The sequence below is a fragment of the Tachypleus tridentatus genome, chromosome 13 (assembly GCF_004210375.1).
Source record: "Tachypleus tridentatus isolate NWPU-2018 chromosome 13, ASM421037v1, whole genome shotgun sequence".
Taxonomy (NCBI): Eukaryota; Metazoa; Arthropoda; class Merostomata; order Xiphosura; family Limulidae; genus Tachypleus; species Tachypleus tridentatus.
This window is the reverse complement of record NC_134837.1, coordinates 26,540,046-26,562,428: the sequence shown is the minus strand read 5'-3', so window position 1 is coordinate 26,562,428 and position 22,383 is coordinate 26,540,046. Positions and strand designations below refer to the sequence as shown.

At 30.9% G+C, this 22,383-nt stretch overlaps 1 protein-coding gene across 1 annotated transcript in view; it reads left to right on the top strand.

Moving 5' to 3' along the window:
* LOC143239442 (uncharacterized) overlaps window positions 1–22,383 on the top strand; it is a 48,063-nt gene that overhangs the window by 11,350 nt on the left and 14,330 nt on the right. The window contains exons 5-9 of the mRNA XM_076480500.1: window positions 7,732–7,831; window positions 8,774–8,891; window positions 10,934–11,057; window positions 16,226–16,296; window positions 21,171–21,219. Of these exons, the coding sequence (XP_076336615.1) occupies window positions 7,732–7,831; window positions 8,774–8,891; window positions 10,934–11,057; window positions 16,226–16,296; window positions 21,171–21,219 (462 nt within the window). The remainder of the gene's footprint in view (window positions 1–7,731; window positions 7,832–8,773; window positions 8,892–10,933; window positions 11,058–16,225; window positions 16,297–21,170; window positions 21,220–22,383) is intronic.

Below are 22,383 nucleotides of genomic sequence, written 5' to 3'. Positions count from 1 at the left end.
GAGTATCTAATACAGATATCATTGTGAAAGCTCAGTAATTGTTTTAAGAAAAGACTTGCTCTTGTAAAGCAAAGTTTGAGATTTAGGTGATGTATTACAAAGTATAAGAACAAAGCTGACTGATTATGATGTGCCTTAGGAAGGGAAATTACATCTAGGTAAGATTAAGTTCTTAATATATTGCAATTAATAATTAATTGTATTAATTCTACAATTAATCTAGGTAAGATTAAATTCCTAATATATTGCAATATTAAAAAAAATTAAATTTTGAGAATAGGTTGCTAAACTACTAAGTTTTTCAAGTTTTTTATAGATAAACGTGCTTGGAATTTGTGTAGGTACATGTACTGTATTGTCAGTTTTAATAACGTGAAGTGCATACAAGTCTTTCTTTCAATTCATATTTACAGAAAATCAAAAATAACTTTGCAAATATACTGTTTAACTTGTTTGTTTTTTTGGTGCTTATAGATTTAGAAAAGTGTGCTTGATTTTGTTTTATGAACTTTTGTATTTCAAATAAAATGATTTTTTTTTACTTTTAAAAGCTCATTATAACATGATTTAAACTAATTCCAAATATATGAAACAAATATTCTAAAGAACATTAAATCTCGTTACAAAAAACAGAAGCATGCTCTACTTCACACAATGGGCGCTATTAGAAAAACCTAAATAACATAGGGAAACTACAGTCTTTTTGTGCTCGAGTTACTTAAAGATGCCATGTGACTATTAAATTCTTAAATCTTTTAAGAAATGGTTCAGTTTTGAGTCAAACAATTATATATACTGATTTTTATAAGTGGGCAGTTTTATGGGTGATCCAGTATTTAATATAAAAAGGGATGTACAACATTATGGGCCCTCTCACATTGGAAATATAGAGACAAGCTAATTAAGAAATATCAGTAACATGCCTACTATGGTCTTCAAAAATTTAAAAAATATTTTTTCTAAGTCACATTAAGTAGTAATGTGATTTTATGTGTGTAGAAATAGACAAGCCTATTATTCAATATAAACTTGCTTAAGAGTGAAACGTTAATTAGGAATAGCTAGCTTTTTTACTGTAACTCTTTATTAATGATAAAACACCAACATGATAATTGGAAACATTTATTAAATTCCACCATCAGTAATCTAGAGGTAAAAACAAACAATATTTGTAACTATAATGGAAATATATACATGAGAATAAACAGTTTGAATAAACAAATATAAGTAAGGAAAACACAAATGAGGCACAACTGATTTAGTTAAAATAATTTTAAATCTGGTGAAGATTGCTTATTCTTCTTTAGGGAAGGAAGGAGAGTTTTTATGTATAATGTTTCTTTTATAAGGAGTTCAGTATCATGTTTGGCTGTTAAGATAATTTTAGAGTCAGGTGTTAAGGCTGTGCTAATAGGTAACAGAGTTTGGAGGAGTTGTAACCATCCTTCCAGTTTTTATAGATATGCACATGTATCCACATGTTCGTATTTTAAGGTGATGTTTGGGTTCACCAATATAGGAGGCCTTACAGTCCCTGCATGTGTGTATAAGTAGACCAGATGTGAACAATGGGCAGTCAGCAAATGATCTTTGAAGATGAAAAATTTTGAATTTGAAATTCAGTTTCTTAAAAACTTTCAGGTCAATTAAGTGTTGAATAACTTTTAAATTTAAAACTGTTTTGTGATAAGGAAGTTTGTCTCCTGAGATATGGTAAGTAGCTGTGTAAGGGAAGTTAGGGTAAAATAGGTATCCTAGGTAGTTTAACAACAAATTAACTAAGAGAAAGTAAGTTATTTTCTCCAATAAATGCATGTGGTTGCTGTTTCAAAAGATAATGTTTTGTATGAAAGTAATTTATTTGTGAAAAGCGTGACAGTATGAGGCAAGATTTTAGGCTTTATTTAATAGACAGAGAATGAGATTGCAATTGAAAGAGAAGGATATAAAACTGTCAAACTGAGTTAAAAGAGAAGTAAAGGTGTTTTACAGGAGTTGAAAAGCCATTAACATCATGGTTAACAAGAACATCCAAAGAGGAAATAGAGTGATTTGTCTCAATTTCATTAGTGAACTGCATAGAGGGGTGGTGTAAATTGAGATAGTCAAGAAAGTATTGAATATGATCTACACATCAGTAAATAAGAAAAATGTTATCAAATGTACCCTCTTTAGAGAACAGGCTTGAAGTTTAAAGGACAGTTGTCAGTCCAGTTCTATTCGTGATGACAGTGTAGGACCCAGCAGGGAACCGATAACTATGTCATCTATCTGCTTATAAAGGGTATTATTAAAGATTAGAAGAAAGTCCAAGCATAGATTTGAAATCAGATTTAGAAAGTCCATTAATAAGAGTGTTTTTAGGAAAGAGATTTGGCAGTGTGATATTAATGGTTTTCCCAGGGAATATTAGTAATAAAAACAGAGCAATATCAAAGCTAGTCAAATGATTTTGATGAAGATGATTTCTTGCAAAAATCGAAAGGAGTCAATTGTAAATTTGCTCTTAGCAACAGGTTATAAGAATGGAACAATGAATTTAGCTACATTATAACTGTGAGTGCCTAAGGCAAAATGTATAGGTGTGTGGGGGGTGAACTTTTGGCAGACCATATAATGTTCTAGGTTGGGAGTGTGTAAGATATAAATTATTGTTAACACTATCGGAAGTGATATTTTTTTTGTTTAAGTTTCAAAGAATTCTGTAGGTTTTCCCTTCAAGTTGTAAAGTGTGGGTTATTTTTTTTATATGTTTGAACTTATTATGGTTGTTAAGAATGTCAGGTATTTGCTTAACATAGTTTTGATGAAGATACCAACTCCATTTCCTTTGTCTGGTTGGATGATGATATTTTTGTTTTTGGAAAGTTCTTTGATAGCTCCCCTTTCAGATAAGAGGATATTTATCATATCTTATAGAAGATGGAGAGTGCTAATTTTTTCATCTTGGTACTAAATAGTTCTCATGCATTTTCAGAAGTATTATTGAAAGAAAAGGTAAATATTTCATATTTCAATACATGTTTTCTTAGGGATAGAGGTAGTTGGTGTAATTGAGTTTTGCAAAAAATATGGAGAAGTTCAATCCTTTGATCAATGTAGTATTCTGATATTGCTGTAAATATTACATGGTCAGGAGATACCTTGCTGTGGGTTACATTGTTAGAAAGATTTTGTAGTTTGACATTCTGTATGTGTTTGAGGTAATTTGGAGTTAAATATGTGATGTTTCAACAGGTTTTGTGCTTCATAAATTGTAGCATATACTTTTTAACATTACAATACTGGATATTGGTGCTGTTACTTGTAATTAATTGTGAAAATGATGCATTTGCATGAAGTATACCAGTTTGTCACATTTGTATCTGTTGAAATGTGTGATTAGATGCTATTATTCTTAGAAGGTTTTGTGACTTATGATTGCTGTGTAGGTTCTTGTATTTATATTTTACTTTAGTTTCTGACTCAGGTGATATTCTTGTAGTTTATGATGTTTTCAAATATTATGGTCATTTCCTGAACAGCTTGTGAAAAAACTATCATATTAGTAGGTTAACCATTTCTTGCTTCATATGTTAATGATATGTACATACAGGAACTTTTGTCTCCTGTGTATAATTAACTTTTGGAATAAATGACATACCTTTTAAGTTGTCACTTCCTTATCCTTAGAGACTTGCCAATTTGAACACATGCATGCATTGCAGGTGTAGAATCAGGTTGATGCCAATAAAACATATAATGTGTATGGTAGTAAAATAAACTGCAAACTAACATATAGGATGGTTACATTGTATGTAGGTGGAGTTCAAGCATGTACAGTTGTATTGTACTTGAAGAAAAGTTCTAGGGTAAACACATGTTAAATGTAGGTTGTGCAGAAGGAATTCAGGTCTGTTTAACTTGTATTTACCAAGAAAGTACTAGTGAAGTTATATACATAATGTAGGTGTTGGGGCTTAGAAAAGTCTTAAAACTTCTTCAAAACAATTGCTTGGTAACATTGTCATTGTTGAAACCACAAATAAAAAGATCCAACAAACTGTTTCAAGTAACATTAAAATACAAAGCTGTTTCCTTTTAAGTGTTGCTTTTGCAAGATGTTCTGGTTGGTTGCTACTTGGAACGTAATGGGTATTCTTATTAACACTGAACTGTTTTCATGAAACCTTAAATAAATATAGTGAAGTTATTAAGTATTTGGAAATGGAATTGTGTTTATACAATTTAATATTTTGAATGTTGCAATATGTATAATATTTATGTTTTTGTTATTTTAACTTCTCTTACTTGAAACCTGACATAGAATGAAAATATTGCAAATATATCTTGTTTTTACTTTCTACTTGAGATACAAAGGTACAAAACCTTTCTGTGGAAGTGAGTTGTAGTACCTCTAGTGACAAAAATACTTGTCTTTGATTTAACAAAATATTTAATTATCATATTGCTTATTATTTATGTAAAACACTTGGTATATCACAGCTTGAAAACAAGTGTTACATTAAATATATGTTGTAATTGCTTTTGAAAAAAAAATTGTTTTCTGAGCTCTGAGACAACATTTTATCAAATTTAACTGTAAAAATATTTTAGAAATATATTTGTTGGACTTTAAACAGTAGTGTATGAAACTTGTATAAGAAAGTACATTATGCTAGTATAATAAGTAGGCAAACAATAATCTATAAGCATAAAGAAAAGTTTGGTGGAATATACTATATTATTTCAACAGGACATTGATCTGTCTTTAGGTATGATCAGTACTAAGCAACCCAATATTTATGTAACATTACAAAACAACAAACACAGGTCAAATGTCTAAACAGTGAGTAGATCTTGCCAAATATGGCTAATGCTGCTAGGGTCACTATCATGGTTTAGCAAACAGTTTGTGATAATGTGATAATGACCATAGCAACATCAGCTGCATTTGGCAAGGTCCATACACTTCACCAGACTTGTCCTTTATATATAACCTGTAGTCACCATTTCTGTCACATTCAATTCCTGTGTATTTAATCTTTGTAATGAGATATAAACCTGATATTGTTTAGTACTGAACATACATGAAATCAGACCAGTGCTTTGTTGAAACATAGTGTATTCCATTGTTTAATAAAATTTTTCATTAAGTTTATAAATTGTTCTTTATCTGTCTGTTTTTGTGAAAGTGTGTGAAATTGATATGTCTCCCCCCAGTTGCATTACGTCATAAATATTGGTCTTTCTACTTAAAATACTGATTTGTCCATTGTTTTTATTGTATATTATTTAAATTGTACCCTCAGCATGTATGCCATGTCATTATTCTTTCTATTGATGATAAATTTATTTTTAATTTCTTTGGACTTTGTTCATGTTTTTTATTTAATAAAGGCAAGGTTTATCATCACACGTAAGGTGTAGCAGTACCCGAGTTTACTTTTTATATACCTCTTGCTGCCACATTTCATTAAACTGTTGAGTTATTTCTTATAAATTGGAAATCCTTTTATTAGATACAGAATAATGTATTCTGTATGCATGCCATATACCTACATGAATTTTACATACTAGCATAAAATACCCATGCTCTGCTATTGGATTGTAAGGTCCTTTCATTGATTCACAGAGACATCAGTGTACCATTCAAGTATCTCCGTTATCTTAACTACTTCTGTAGCTACCACAGTGTGCCAGTTTAATTGATTTGTTTGTTGCCATTTTGTGAGGGCCTGGTATGGCCAAGTGGTTGAGGCACTCATCTCGTAATCTGAGGGTCGCAGGCTTGAATCCCTGTCACACCAAACATGCTTGCCCTTTCAGTCATGGGGACATTATAATGTGATGGTCAATTCCACTATTCGTTAGTAAACGAGTTGCCCATCAGTTGGCAATGGGTGATGACAACCTTCCCTCTAGTCTTACACTGCTAAATTATGGATGGTTAGTGCAGATAGCCCTCATGTAGCTTTGCACAATATTCAAAACAAAACAGACCATTTTATGAAGTTAATTTGTTTTAACTCATTTTAAAACCTAGTAGTTTAATTTAGCTTCTCAGGTTTGTTTTCCTCCTTCCTGTGATTTTATTGGAATTCTTTTCATTCTCCACTATTCTCTGTTTCACGTTTTTCTTCAGGTTGTTTGTTGCCATTTCTCAAATTTATTTCGATTTAACTGTTTTTCTAATTCTTATTTACTGAATGAACAATACATGGAGGCTTTCTGACAAATACTTTTTTTAAAAACACAAAGATGGGAGGAAAAACATAAACATAAGAATATGTGTGCACCTGGGTATAATTTTTAAATTTCTATTGACCTTCAGATAGCAGAATTATGGGGCTTGAGGACTACAGAGCAAAAAAAAAATTGTCCCAAATTTTTGAGTGAAATTGAAAAAAATTATACCCAGGTGCACACCCTTAGAATTCCCTTAGTACACATGCAAGGTTTTGAATCTGTGTTTTTTCCTTTTGTAGCCATAACACTCACAGGCTCTTTTATTATTATAAATTTTTTACTTTTTTCTGTTTCAAACAACAGTAAAGTGCATATACTTTCACTGATATGTGGTTTTTAATTTCACCATTGTTTACTGATATGTGATGAAAAGTATTCCTAGATTACAGAACAAGAGCAGAAATGGATATTGCTTAAGAGAGAAAGAAATGTATACCTTTAACTGTTATCAAATGCACTCAAAAGAAGTTTCACTGTAATTGTAAATATATTAAACATGCACGTTGTTATTGTTGACTTGCCTTTTAATATGTTAGACATACACACACATATATTGATATTCATTAAACAAATGTGCACAGTGTTTAATATTAAAATATTGGAACCTAAACTAGATTTGAACTTTATGTTCTGTTTCTTGAAGTTATTCCAAATTTCTTATCATGACATACTGAAACTTTTGTATATTTTTTCTAAACAATGTGTGTAAATTCCTGAGTTGTTTGTCAAATCTGAATTACTTGTACATTCATTTTAAAATCTTGTAAGCATATATTTTACTTTAATACAGTTTCAAGTTAAAACCAATGTTTGTTTTGACTTAAGTTGTGTATTTCCAGACAGTTTTACTATAGTGATAAATCTTTATTAGGAAAATTCACTGTAAACTTACTTAAATGTGTACCTTTTTCAGAATTTCACTTTTAATAATGTTTCTTTAGGCTTACTTTAATGTTACTAAAAAGATAGGACATGTTTGTGTTTAGGGATGTATACAAAATTAGTAATGTGTGTAAAATGTTGTGGTTTGTTTATTATTGCAAAATTATTTCTCTTCCTGTACAAATATTCCTGTAAGAATAATCTACAAGAGAATCTCATTTGCATACATTTGTGTTTGTGGTGATGTTTCTCTTTGAAACTGTTTTTCAGATATATTTGTTACAATTGTATTTTGTGTGTTATGTGGAATTTGTAGTGTAACAAATGTTATACATATGTGGGATCTGGGCTGAATGTATAACAAAGAATGGCCCACATTTTGTGTAGTGTACAGGTAGTTAGTTATCTTTAGACATGTATTCGAGATTAACATTCTGTTAATGTGGGATACAATGTCACTGAATGATTGATTGTCTATTGATATACATCTAAAAGAAAACTAGATGGTATTATCTATACTGAACATTTTCTTACAAACACGCAATACACGTGTACAGGCATTGAAGGTTGTATGTACTTAATATATAACATTAGATAACTTGTGTCTGTTTCCTTCAACAGGTCAGTATAATAGCTATGTGACTTTAAAGCTACAGAATGTGAAATCAACAACTGTTGCAGTCAAGGGAAATAATCCCAGCTGGGAGCAAGATTTCATGTTGTAAGAATTTTTTCTATAATTATCATGTATAATGAGGTACTTATAATATTTATGTGTTGAATATCTATATGAAACCTTAAAATATGAGAGAGCTTGTTTAAAATGTCCTTATGGTTCAAAAAGACAACTTTTATGGCCAAAGCTTCATAGGAGAGTCTATTTCGAGTATCTTTGAAGAACTTTTTTGTAGGATATATGTGTGTGTATTAGAAACTGAAAAATATTACCAACAAAAATGAATTATGTGAAGTTTTAATGTTTGAACTGATCTACTCATGTAACTGTGCATAATATGCAATCTCAGCAATGTTGCATCTCTCATCTGCAAATCGGTTACCCAGAAAAAAAAAAAAAACTTGCTAGTTTAATCCTTTGGAGCCAAGTACTCATTTACATGTTATTGAAAAATCAAGATAAATTTTGAGATCTAATAAAAATATTTCAAATGAATCATTCTGTAATGCAGATCAAAGGAGTCAAATTAATTACTCAATTCTTATTCATATGATGAGGGACTGAAAATATACATAAAGTTTTAGTTTCTACATGTAAGTATATTTCAACATAAGCCAAGCAAACAAATTCAAATGGTGTATATTTTTAGTAAAATTCTTGTAAGATATGTTATTTGCTACAGTTGTATTTTAACTTTCATGGTAAAATAAGATTTTGCCATTTTCAGACTTTCTCTGTTCCATGTAACTGCATTTATTACATATGTATGCTGGATCTGTGGAAGCAAACTTTTTCTACCATATGTCATGTTAAGTGTAATCAGTGAATTAGTTTTGTAATAGTAGCTTTGATAGTTGTTTGGTAGACATGCACATATAAAGATATATGACTGATAGCTTACCAGATATTTATATCAGAGGGGCAAAAGTATTGTAGGAGTATATCTTTCAGATTACTGTAACATATTTTACCTTCATTTTATTTTAGTGAAACCAATCGGATGGACACAGGATTGATTATTGAAGTCTGGAACAAAGGAATGCTGTGGGACAAACTTATGGGAAGTCAGTGGCTCCCTCTTATGAGTGTTCAGTATTCAAATGAAGTGAGTAACTAACACCCAACTGTTTTGTGATGGGTTTTGTTCACATTCGCTCTAACCTTTTTTGTGCTAACTGCATTCATTCAGAGATAAATACCAAAAATAAGTTGTGTGAATGTGTATATTGTATGATATTAAACTTAAGGTTTGTCAACGAACTTTAACCCAACAGTATGCTTCAGTTCATGAAGTTCCTGTCCACTGACTGTACACCTGCTTTAAACCAACAAGTTTTAACTAATACATTAGCTATTCATTCTGTAAGGAACTCTTCATATTCTAATGTAATAAAAATAATAATTTTGGAAAATACCTAATGTTTGGTTTTTCACTGATTAATTTGAAGTATTAAAAATTGTCAGTGCAAAGTTTTCAGTTTATTTCAGAGCTCATGTATTTAGACTCAGGTTTTGTTTAACCTGAAAATAAATACATTTGGTAAATTGCAATTAATATTCACTTTGTGAGATTAGACCTCACTTCTCAAGTTAGACCTTCATAGTTTTGTGTAAAGGTTCTTAATTCTGTAATGACAAAATGGAAATTTAACCTAAACATAAACTAAACTCTAAACCATAATTGTTTAGGATAGCTTACTTAAGCTAACTACATAATTCAAGGTCAGAGAAAAAAAGGATGTTAACATTTTTTCCAAACGTTTATAATTGCTACATACTAACTGAAGTGAGTAACTTATAAAAAGATTAGTTATAGTTATGCATCCGTATCTTGTTGTTAAAATAGTCTAGAAGATTAAGTTGTAAAATTAGGCTTAATAATCTGAAGTATTACAAATTTTAGAATTTATCTGTATGGAGGTCTATGACTTTAACCCTAAAATTGACTTGTTTATGTACCATTTACTACCAGTGGGGTCCCTATGCTGTCTCATACTGATTAATATTTGTTCCTATATATACTTCTAATTATAAAGAACTGACTAAAAATTAAAGAAAATCCCTTATTTTATATGTAATATGCATAGGAGATCCTATAAGTAACAAATTCATCAATGTACAATCAAATTGGTGCCTAACTAGCTTAAGAAATGTTTAAAAAGTTGATGATGTCATTATGGTTCCATCAGTAATTTTAGGGCTAATAAGTGTATTAATTTACTTATGAGTTACAGGTAAAGGTCGGGAAACTTTATATGTATGAATTGTTATATGAAATTGTTTTCCTCATACAGCTCAGTTTTTATTAACAAACATGTTACCAGTATCATTTAACAGTCATTGTAAGTAGTATTTATTGTTTGTAAGTGTATACCAAATCTGCAGTGTTAAATGACAAAGCAAAATGCCAAGCATCTAGGTTCTACAGAGATGCTCGGTCACTGGCCTGGAAAACTTAATTATAAAAGTGCAGTTTAGAGCATTTGATTTACATGAATAACCAACTAATTTCTAAAGCTCTGCTGTATAGCCAGATGAAAACAGGTAAAAGGTAACACCAGAAACCCCCAAATGCTAAAAATATGTTGTTATTAAGACCCTATTAGTATACAGTATAACTTAAAGTATGTGGGGAGGAGTTGGCCTCTTGCACAAAGTGGCAAACTGTATACAATGAAGGTTTCAAGATACTAAACAGCTAATGTATCTTTAATACCACTGCCAATAAATGAGTAAACCTGCAACATCTGTGGTAAAGCATGGCATACCTAGATCAAACTAGCCTCCCACATGAAACATTACAGGATTGTTGCTGAGAGTTCACATGTTATTCCAACATGAGACCTCATCAAATAAATATTAATGACTGTAAATAATTCACTTAATATAATCTTCTGCAAAAACTTTGTACTAAGCTGATTCAGCACTCACCATTATCAATACTGGAATGCATTTTTCAATTTGATGCATAGGTGATACAAACACTTGTTTCATATTAGAATGTTTAATAAACATGTTTAGGAATATGTTTGATCTGGTGAATATATGTAACATGCATTGTTGAATTTCTTCTCTGTCCTGTAAATATCTTTGTTAGGAGTGTACATGTGCATTGTTCACTGTTTCTGATTGGGTGAATGGTTTTAGGTAGGGGAAGGCCAGTGGCTATCTTTGGATGCAGAGCTGGTGATGAATGAAGGTGATATAATTGGCACAAAAACACCAACTGGGCACAGCATTTTGGTAGAAGCTCACTTTGAGCTTCCATTTGGTAAGTGCTTTTTAATCAATGTTTTGAAAATAGAATGAAAAGGTTTGCTCATACACATCATTACATGTTGGTTGTTATGGATCCTCTGAACTGCTTGTACACATTAAATAATATATCTGTACAGTAATAACAGATAGTGAGTGTTTGAATGTTGTGGAGACAAGGAAAAAGAAAATATCAGTGGAATTACTGTGTGATTAAATTAGTTACATTCTGTTGTATCTTCTACAGTTAACTTACTGTATGTGTACCTTAACCAAGTCAAAAGTCTTGTATATAGATTTTAATCCTGTCTAGGAGTTATAAAATTGAACCTGGTACATACAAGTCCGATGCTTGATATTGATGGTGCACAGAAATATATATCTAATTAAAAGGAAAAAAAAAAGCCCCATAGATTAATTTAATCCTGTTGAAGAGAATTTTAAGTGCTGGAACTATTAAGGATTTCCTCTTGTTTTTGTTTTCTGATCACCCCACCCTAATATTTACAAGAAAATAATATATAAGATTTTTTATCACCTTTTCTTGATTTATTGTGTGTTATCATCACTTATAATATGGATAGATTACTTTGTTTTTATCAGGGTGATTCCAATTTGGCCACTTAATAGAATCATTGTTTTGTGTGTATTACAGAATATTCTTTCTGTGTGATCTGCAGTAACACTTTGAAAGCCTAGGTGACATGGACAGTTCAAAAACTGTGGACATACTGTTTTACATTGAAGTTTTATACCAAGAGACAAACATCCCTATGACAACAGTACTTTCACTGCCAATAGCACTATTAGCTGTTGATCTTATATAACAACCCTAATATTAAGTACTGGTGTATGCAATAAGATAACAGACCAGTACTCTGCATTTTGTATATGATTGCCTCTCCAAATGTATGTTATTATAATTCATGAGTTTTAGAATTAAATTTAAATTCAAGTTTGTATACTGCTTAACAGAATTTACAATATTCTAGGTTTGACAAGGTGCAACTATCATTATTAAATAATATCAATGATGCCAGTGAGTTAATTTTAATATCAAACATGCACCCTATGGTGAGTTATGTGGTTACATGCATATGTCAATGTCCACAAATACTTGTTTGATACCAAAGACTATAGCCTAATCAAATATAAAAAAAGAAATGTTTGTTAATAAGACGTGATTTCCTTGAGTTCCTTCATGTCTTGTATAGATATTGATACTGCATACTTAAAATGAATGAATCAATTAATTGTTGGAATAATATACTCCACTTTTTCCATCAAGAGTTTCTTCCTGTTCACCAAATCTGTAAGGATAAGTATTCATGTTGTCATATGTATTTTAAAACCCCATATACATGCTCATCCAGATTCTAACTGGTGAGCTTTCTCGTGATCAGTTAATTTGTTTTTTTTCTCACAGGTAACCAGTTATGCATAATATAGGTATGTGTTGTCTTTTGGGAGAAACCTCTAACCAATTGCTCTTGGCTGTAAGAGTTGCATTGCTTTATTGTGTGGCATTCATAACACAAGAACATTAGTGTATCCTTCAGAACAAGTCTATTCCAAGATCAGTATGTCACCATTGTTGTTTTGTGTCTTTCTCCCATGAAAATTAGCACAAGTTCTGATCTCAGCCACTCCCAAATATTTACACATGGTTGAGTATGAAGTATGATTTATCTGTGAACAAGACATTCACCCACACGCTCTTAAACCAGTCAATGTGTTCTTGACATCACTGAAGATAATGTAGTAATAGATTAGAGGAAAACAGTGCTATTTAATGTCTGGCATAATATCCAGTCCGACAAAGCCTGTTTCTAATCATTTGCTTTCTGATTTCTCTCCCAGTTGCTTTTTTGAACTGCTGCTTGACTGAGGGCTGCTGATTGCACTGAGATCATATTGTCAAAGATCTTCTTGTGAAGTTCTTGGTAAATATTTATCTTCTACAGTTCTCTGGACAACTGATTTGATGTTCTGCAGGGGAGTCCACATCCTGCTAACTACTCTTTATGAGACTTGTAGCTACTCTGCATTAACTTGTGTTTGACAAGCTCCAAGCCATTCTCTTGCAATTGTATCATGGAAGTGTTTTTGTTGCCTTCTGTCATGTTTTTCATTCTAGATCTGTTTGCACATACCGTTTTTGTTGAGACTGCTAAATGAGAAAGCAGTGTGTTCCCCTTATATATCACTGAAATGATTAGGAATTGGCACTTGTTATTACATAAAAATGAACTCAAATTGAAAAGGGCATTATTTAATAGTAACAATAGTACCTTTTCATGGCTAGAATATTTGAAAAAAAAGGAACAGAGTATCTTAATTATTTTGAGTACTGTAACAGAAAATGTTTGCTAATATACATTTATGACACAAATGATGAGGGAAGGACAGGAAGATTGATACAGTAATTTGTGAAGGGAAGTCTTTTTATTTGAATTCACTTTTGATTCTTTAAAATTATCACCTGTTCATGCCACATTTTGTAAACAAGAGTTACATTCTTTAAATATCTTTGGATATTCCTTAATAAAAAAAAGATCCAACTTCAGAGTCATTACCATACCTACAAAGTTATCACTGTCTGTACAGTTCTAGGTTTCTAAAAAATAACAACTTTGGCTTTAAAATTTTCAAAAACAAAAAACCTGGAGTAATACTTTACAAACCAAAAATTGTAATTAAATAGCTTGTAATAATTCAGATGCAAAAAAAAGTTTTATCTTCTAGGCTATGTTGTAATTTAGCTGCATTCTTTATTTAATTTGTAAGAAGCTGTATCTTTTAACTCTGACTGGCATGAGTCCAGCCATACAGTATTGACATGTAGTTTGTAATTTTGTACCACTGTGAAAAATGGATATTCTTCTTCATACCATTTACCAATATCTAAAAGAAATATTTTGAAGTAAGTATTATTAGTGTGTATTGTGTACAGTTGTTCATCTATAAATGATGGTGAAATCTTAATAGTTGCATTCTCAGTCACTTGTGTCTATAAATAATTTGTAACAGCTCAAAATCATTCTCTGGGAAATTCATTTGCAAGAGTGATTGCTTCTTTCATTATTGCCATTAAAATATGAAAATTTTGACAATGCAATTATATTAACCTAATGTCAATATATCTCAGGACAGCTTGTATGTATGTTAACACTTTTACTAATAAAGCAGAGAACAATGTTTCGACCTGAGGATGACGTAAGAAGGTCGAAATGTTGTTTTCTGGATTATTTGTAAAAGTGTTAATACCCATAACAGCTATCCTGAGATATATTTTCACTTCAACTGGGTTTCTCGTCATCACGAATAACTTAATATCATTTTAAGAGTTAGTTGGTACAAGTTGATAATCTCTTAATGAAGAGTCTATTAGTTTATTAAAATGCATAATTATAAACACAGTAGCTCTCATTTTATTTCAATTAATATTACTTTCTTTTTATATCACTAATGGTGAGATTCTAAAATGCATTCAATATAATATAAAGACATGATACATAAGCCAGTTTACTTTAACTTGTTTGAAGGAATGTTGTTGTAGTTCACTGTTTATCTGCCATTAGCATATTATATACACGTAGCACCTCACTCATGTTTATTTGATAGCATAAATACATTTTGTATGTGTTATTTCACTAACTGCATGCATTCTACTCACAAAAAAGTCAGTTACAACGTTAACATTGAATAATGAATAATGCATCAAAGTGTTTATGCTCGTATTGTTTTGGTGCAAAAATTGTGTTTGTAGATGACAAAAAATGGTAGATGCAATAATAACCATTCCACTTTCATACGACATTGAAGCATAAATTAATGTTAGGTCTACAAACATTGATAAAATATTCCTAAGCAACAAATTACAAGCCCAGTATTTATTGCAGGGACATATTGCACTCTTTAACTTGACAGACTACATTATTTTCAGTTTATAACAAACTGTACTTGCTAAACACTTTGTTAGAATTTATTCACATATTCTAATTCATAAGAAGTTGCTTTTCTTATGCTTAAAATTTGATCACATCCTTATTAGCTTGGCCCAGCATGGCCAAGTGGTTGAGGCACTCAACTCATAATCTGAAGGTTGCAGGTTTGAATCCCTGTCACACTCTACATGCTCACTTTTCAGCTGTTGGGTGTTATAATGTGACAGTCAATCCCACTATTTGTTGGTAAAAGAGTAGCCCAAGAGTTGGTGGTGGGTGGTTATGACTAGCTGCCTTCCCTCTAGTCTTACACTGCTAAATTGGGACTGCTAGCGAAGATGGTCCTCGTGTAGCTTTGTGAGAAATTCAAAACAAACAAAATTATTGTCTTGCAGTAAGTTGTACCATCTAACATTTATTTGTAATTTTTCTATAACAAATTATATAACGTGCAAAATGTTTTTAGCTTTGGGGTTGCTTAAGCTAACATTTCTTGGGACCTACACCATCCAACCTGGGTAGCTTAATAGTAAGAGGGCTTAAACCCAAAAAGTTGATTTCTAATACCCATGGTGAGCAGATTGCAAATAGCTCATTGTGTGGCTTTCTGGTTTAAAACAAGTGAACAAACTTGGAGTACAACTGTCACAAACTTATTTACATAATGTTTTCTTAACTCTTTCACGACTATCTTCTTCAAACATACACAGAAATTTTGCAACCTATACATTGTATATGGCACACTCACATTCAGATGCCCGAGGTAGACCATACTCGTTATGGCAAATCAGCTGTCAATGGGTTAAGCAATAAGTTCTCAGCAATAGAAAATCATTTTGTGGTTAATACATCAAAATTTATTCAGATTTTCATTTGTTAGAATCTGTTAAAATATAGTCATAATGCATACTGTTTTTGTGTTCAGATTCTCATTAGATTGAAACAACCTGTACCGTTAAAACTCTCTGATATGATTTACTGCACAAACTATACTTTTTAGAATGTAAGAATTTAGCCCCATTTTAATTAGTTCATGAAAGACTGTCCCATCTGAACTTCCTCCTCAAATGTTTTTGTATTCTTATTTCTTAAGACAACATCTATATTTTTAAAATGTTCTGTGTGGATTTTAGGTTTAGTCATTCACCTGGATGCATCTTAATTGTTTACCTATCCTAAAATGATTATTACAGTAAACATTTTCTACATAAATTAATGTTTCTTTGTTTTTTTACAGACTTAGAAGGCACTGATTCTCCTGAGCTTCAGCATAAACTAGAAATTCTAAATCGGTTAATGGATGAAAAGGTACATCTTGTTAAATTGTGTTTTAGTTGTTTCTTATCTGAAATTCACACAAATGTTATAAACATTTTTTTGTATATATAAATATTTTGTGATGTGTGTTAGTGTCAATAACATGCTAATTTTTGTTGAGCATGATTACTGTTAAGTGTTTTTGTAATGATTATGGGGTAATACACTGTTTGCTATAAACATTGTTAATTCATTTCAAATTTTTGTTGCATGTGATGGTATAAATATAATGTATTAATGTTTTCTAAGCAGTATACTTCAGATTTATGTTGCAACTAGGAAGAAATACATTAGTTTGTCACATAGTTTCACTTTACTGGAGGGGCAACTTTTCAATAAACAAGCTGAGTAAAGACAGCAAGTGCTTGCACAGGCTGTGAGGTATTTCTGGTCCACAACTGTTAAATGAAGAGTCTGTGTGCCACCTGAATATTTTTCTAACTTGTATGTCTTTTTAACTATTTTCAATACTATAAACCAGTTGCCACAGGTTATGAGCCGAAGGCCATGTCATTGTTTGTTGACTTCCATTCAAAATTGTATTGTAATACTATTTTATGTATCTGTATCAGTAAGTTTGATGTCAAAACGTAGGTTACAAATGTTAGTGTTAGTTTGTTTATTTCTTAATTTCAAAGTAAATATTAAAAGAACAAATGTAAATACATATTTTAGTGAGTCACATGACATGTTGAATGCAGCACTGTTTAAAATTAGATGTTTGTGATGTCAAAATAACAAATCTGTAGTTTTGTACAAATTAGGATCTCAAATTACTAATATTATCAAGCTAGAATATAAAATCAGAACTTCGTATCTTAATTTTGCTGAGATATGGCTTACATGCTGAATCAAACACAATGGGCCCTGTACACTTCTTTCCATTTTTGGAAATTGTACATTATATACACTTACTTCAATATATGACATGTGAATAATCAATCAACAGCTTAGAATGTCTTCTTTGTGATTTTTCTCAGCAATTTTAATGTGTTAAAAGCCATTTTGTTCTTGCAAACCAAGGTTTCAAGTAAGTGAGCTGTCTTTAGTCTGCTCAAAATTTCATATTATTTTAGACCTAGGTACGGCTTAGTTACTAAGCTTGGTAAGTTATTAGTGAAATTCTTAGGTATTCATATAGTAACTTATGATTTTTTTTATTATTATATCTGCATATAATACCCAAAAAAAAATTTTGTATCATATCCTCTACATGCGAAATTTTAAAAAGCTTAGCAACCTATGTCAAGCAGCAACCAAATACAAAGGTCAGCTAGAAGAGACAGTTGTTTGCTTTAATTCTCTATTTACTGTTTTATATTTTGAAAAAATAATAGTAATAAACTATTACTAAATAGTAATAATCTACAGGGGAAGGGCAAAATGTGGCTCCACTTAAATATTGTTAATTTGTTTTATCTTTTATTAGATAACAGAAAAATATATAAAGCTACATGTTTTTAGAATGCACTCAGTAAAATCTGTTCAAGTGTTATTTCAAATCCTCATATTAATACTGGCTTTCATAAATACATGAACTTTTCATGATTTCAGTAACATTTTCTCACAAAAAGTGTTGTGCACCTGCTGTAGTTTATTAGATCCTATTCCATTTAGCTTATAAAATTATCAAACAAGTTTCTCTGCTACAATCAAACAAAGCAATGAAACTCAAGATAACACAAACCAGTTTCACATGTTAGTGTTTGGTCAGCATTCCCTTGGACTTCAGTACTGCTTCACATCGATGTGGCGTACTTCAGTGAGTTTGTGCAGATTTTCCTGAGTGATTGACTGCCATTTTTCTTTGAATACTTCAAAAAACTCATCTTTCGTGTTTAGTTTGTGATTTTTGTTATTTGGTTTAACTCAGTCCATAAATTTTCACTCTGACTAATATCAGGTGATTGACTTAACCATTCTATAACATCAATTTGTTTTATTTATAAGATATCGTTTAATAACTCCACAATTTTGGAGAAACTTGTTTGATCATTTTGTAGGCTAATTGCAATAAGAATATCTAAGAAGCTACAGCAGATGCACAACACTTTTTATGAGAAAATGTAACTAAAATTATGGAAAGTTTAGGTATTTATGAAAGACAGAGTTAAAATTAGAGTTTCATATCATCAAGTACATTCAAAAAGCATATAGTTTTATATATTTTTCTGTTATTTAATAAAAGATATAGCAAATTAACAACATTTTCAAGGGGGACTTTTTTTTCCTTTGTTTACCCCCGTGTGTGTGTACATGTAAAATAATTGAAATGTGACTGTATTTTGCAAAATACTATTCTGCTAAAACACAGCAAAGATGGGGACACTTTGTGAAGACTAAAAGTGCTTTATATTATTAAATATGGTAACGTGATTGCACATGCACTGTGTCAATACAGATTATGTAATATTAGTTAGGCACAATTGGAAGAGAAACATAATAAATATGTATAAATATACAATATTATGAGACTAGCTATATATACTAAACATTTGTATTTTCGTGTTATAATCTGTTGTTATTCTAGAATGAAAATAGCATAATTCATATTCAATACCCAATTTTTTATTTTGGTTGTGAGCTCTGTCAAACTTACAGACTCCACATAGTTAGAGTATAGAATATAACATGTAAAATATAGTCTTAATGAACAGAAACATGTGAAATGTACTTAGAAGGTTTTAGAGATTACACAAATAATATTTGGGACAGAATAGTTTTTAACCATAACGTGAAAATCACTTTGTACTTGGACTACTAACAAAACAGACTTGATATTTTTGCAAACAAATCTTTATCAAAAATACTTAATTTAAAGAATCTAATTTTTGTGTTAAAAAACTTGAAATTTGTATTTAAAGTCTAACAAATTGTTTAAAGATAAACGTCCTTCATCATACGTTACAGTATAACTACTTAATATGTGCAAATTTGTATACACACTTGTACATTATACCAAGCCCATCACCAACATGCTAATAATAAGAAAAGAATAGAACAAAATCTATAGCACACCTGTATGTCCTATAATTTGTCTTATGATTATTAAATTCCTAGAAAATTACACGACATATTACCAACCCCTTATTCTTTGACTTTGCATATAAGCCCATGTTATCAGTGGGAGCTGGATAGACACTGTATTCTTGTTAAGTTTCATGGACTTAATGCATCCTGTGAGTTATAGTTTCTCGTGTTTCCCTTAGGTTTGTCATAAATGGGATGGAATGTACTAATGTTTGTTGAATACAATTTGAATTTAGTTCAGGTTTGTACCATGAGTAAGATGGAATCCATGTGTGTGTCTAGAACTTACTTTGAATTTTCTCAAGGTTTTACAGTATGTTTGGTAGAATAAATACATGTTTGTTGAATACAGTTTGTTTACTTATGCGTTTTTTGACATTATTAGGACAGAATGCAGTAATGATTGTTTTTGAAGGTTTATAAGAATTTTAGTCTTAATTCTTTGTATATAATTGATTACATAAAACTTGTATGTCTAGAGTATGGATATTTACTGTGCTTATTGATGTAACTTTTACATATACACCTAATTTTATTTTTGAATGTTTTGGAAACATACCGTGCATAACCGTGAATATTGGGCAGTTGTTAAATTTTGTTTGATGAATAAGTTTTTCATAGCAAGGGTATTATTGAAAATGTGTACTGTAGTGATATATTTTATATGATGTTTCATTTTCCTTATGGTTTATGGGAAATCTAGATATATATTTGTAAAATCATTCAGCTGTTAAAAATTTATTGAATAAAACAGACATGTGTATGTATAAGGTTTGTTTCAGAGCTTCATGTTAATTGTGCATCCTTAACCCATTAACTGCTGATTTGCCATATATGATATGATCCATCTCTGGCATTTTAATGCAAGTGTACAGCTTACAAAATTTCCATGCCTATTTAGGTCTGGCATGGCTAGGTGGTTGAGGTACTTGCCTTGTAATCCAAGAGTGCTGGTTCAAATTCCCATCACATCAAACATGCTCACCCTTTCAGCCATGGGGGTTTTATTATGTAACAGTCAATACCATTATTCACTGGTAAAAGAGTAGCCCCAAAAGTTGGCAGTGGGTGGTGAAGGCTAGTTTCTTTTCCTCTAGTCTTACATTGCTACATTAGGGACAGTTAGCATAGATATCCCTCATATAGCTTTTTGCAAAATTTAAAATAAGCAAAACCACATGTACTTAAAACACCAAAGTCAAATGGGTTAAATTGATGACTTCAAGTGTAGTATTTCAGTTTGATTCACTGTTTTGTGATGGCTCAAGGAAACATTAATATTTAATGTAGACATTGTGTGATTTTACTTCACTGACTTGATATTGGCAGTTTATACAAAATATTTCTGTTATCCTCTACATGAACTACACATATTTTTGTAATGGATATCATGATATATACTAATGCTTACTTCAGTTTACTTGAGTTGTCTTTGGAATGCCTTTATGCTGTGTGCCAAGTTACTTAAATATTGAATACTGAAGATGTTAAACTCATTTTATTTAGAGAAGTTATTTGCTGCACATGTTCTAGAGTTCTTTAATTTAATGTACAGCTTTATGATTTGTTATTTACTAGCGATTTTGAGTATTTCCTGCTCTTCAGTCAGTATTCTTGACCATATTTAAAAATTGATCATAAACTGTCTCTGTTTAACATTTTGATATGATTTTAATTGATTGAAGAACACGTGTAAACATATTTTAAGAATATGTTTGAAATTCTTTCTTTTCTGTCTCTCTAATGGCTTTTTCTGAAGTGAAAAAGAACATTTAGTATTTTCCTTTGAGTTGTTAGAAATTCTTCTTGCAGTAGAAATTCTTGTGTATTTCTAGCTTGAAGCGATGAGAGAACACCAGCCTCAAGTTTCATATCAGCTCAACTGTGAGTAAAGTATTTTGTTAAACACTGTATCATTAAAATAGTGTCTGGCTACTATCAATTGGATACTATTTATGACAAAAAAAATTACAAAATGTGCAAATTGTTTAATGCAGTGTATATATCCAGTTTATGAAAATTGGTTACCTGTACATTGTATTTAACAATAATAAAAATATAGTTACAGTTAAACAATTATAGTTCACCAGTCTTTGTACATAATTCTGTTACTTAAAAGAAAAAAAATGCACAACTAGAATATGGTTAATAAAGATAAAATCTCACTTCTAATGGAATGTTTGATACACTGAGATCGCAGCTTAACGAAAAAAGCCTAGCAGTTATGGACCGTAAAGATTTAATGTAAGTGAATTTTAATAAACTGTAATTGTATAAATCAATAACCACCCATCAGATATTAATTGTAAGAGATCCAGGTTTCAAGTGTATTATTAAGTCTGATAAAAGATTAAAAGTAATTAATATTTTTTCTATATATTTTACAGATAAAATTTAATAACATGTATACTGAGAAAATATTTTAGAGAACATTTGTTACACTTCCTCTAGATCAGTGGTTCTTAACGTTTTTCAGTGTTTGCACCCCTTTCAAATCAGTAATCATTTCTCGCACCCCCTGGAAACTTAAATATAAAAAAAGCTAAAAATACAAAGTTGATGTAATCAAAAATTTTTTTTTAATCTTCATACATACAGCATACCTTTTTTCAAGACAAAAATTCAGGGTACATAATGAAAAATTAATTTCAATTTTGTCAATGATGTTTTTATTTAGCCTGTAATGCACAGTAAACTTAGTGACTTCGTTGCTGCTGTTTTTTCTCTATGATGGCATCAAATCTTGGCATCTTTGTACTGAGTGCCACTCGCATGTCATGTTCAGAATTCAGCCAATTTCTGCATTTTGTTTGGATGTGAAGTAGACAAGAAAATCCTTGTTCACACAAGTAAGTAGTTGCAAATGGTACCAGCACTTCAAGAGCTTTCTTCGCTAATGCAGGGTATGCTTCCAGCTGAGAAGCCCAGAAGTGTTCCAGCTGACTATTGGTGAACTCCATTTGGATTTCATGATTGTGTCTAAGGTCGATGAGATCTTCCTTGATGCCGCTGACATCTTCCAAATTCTGCATGAAAGGATTCAGGATC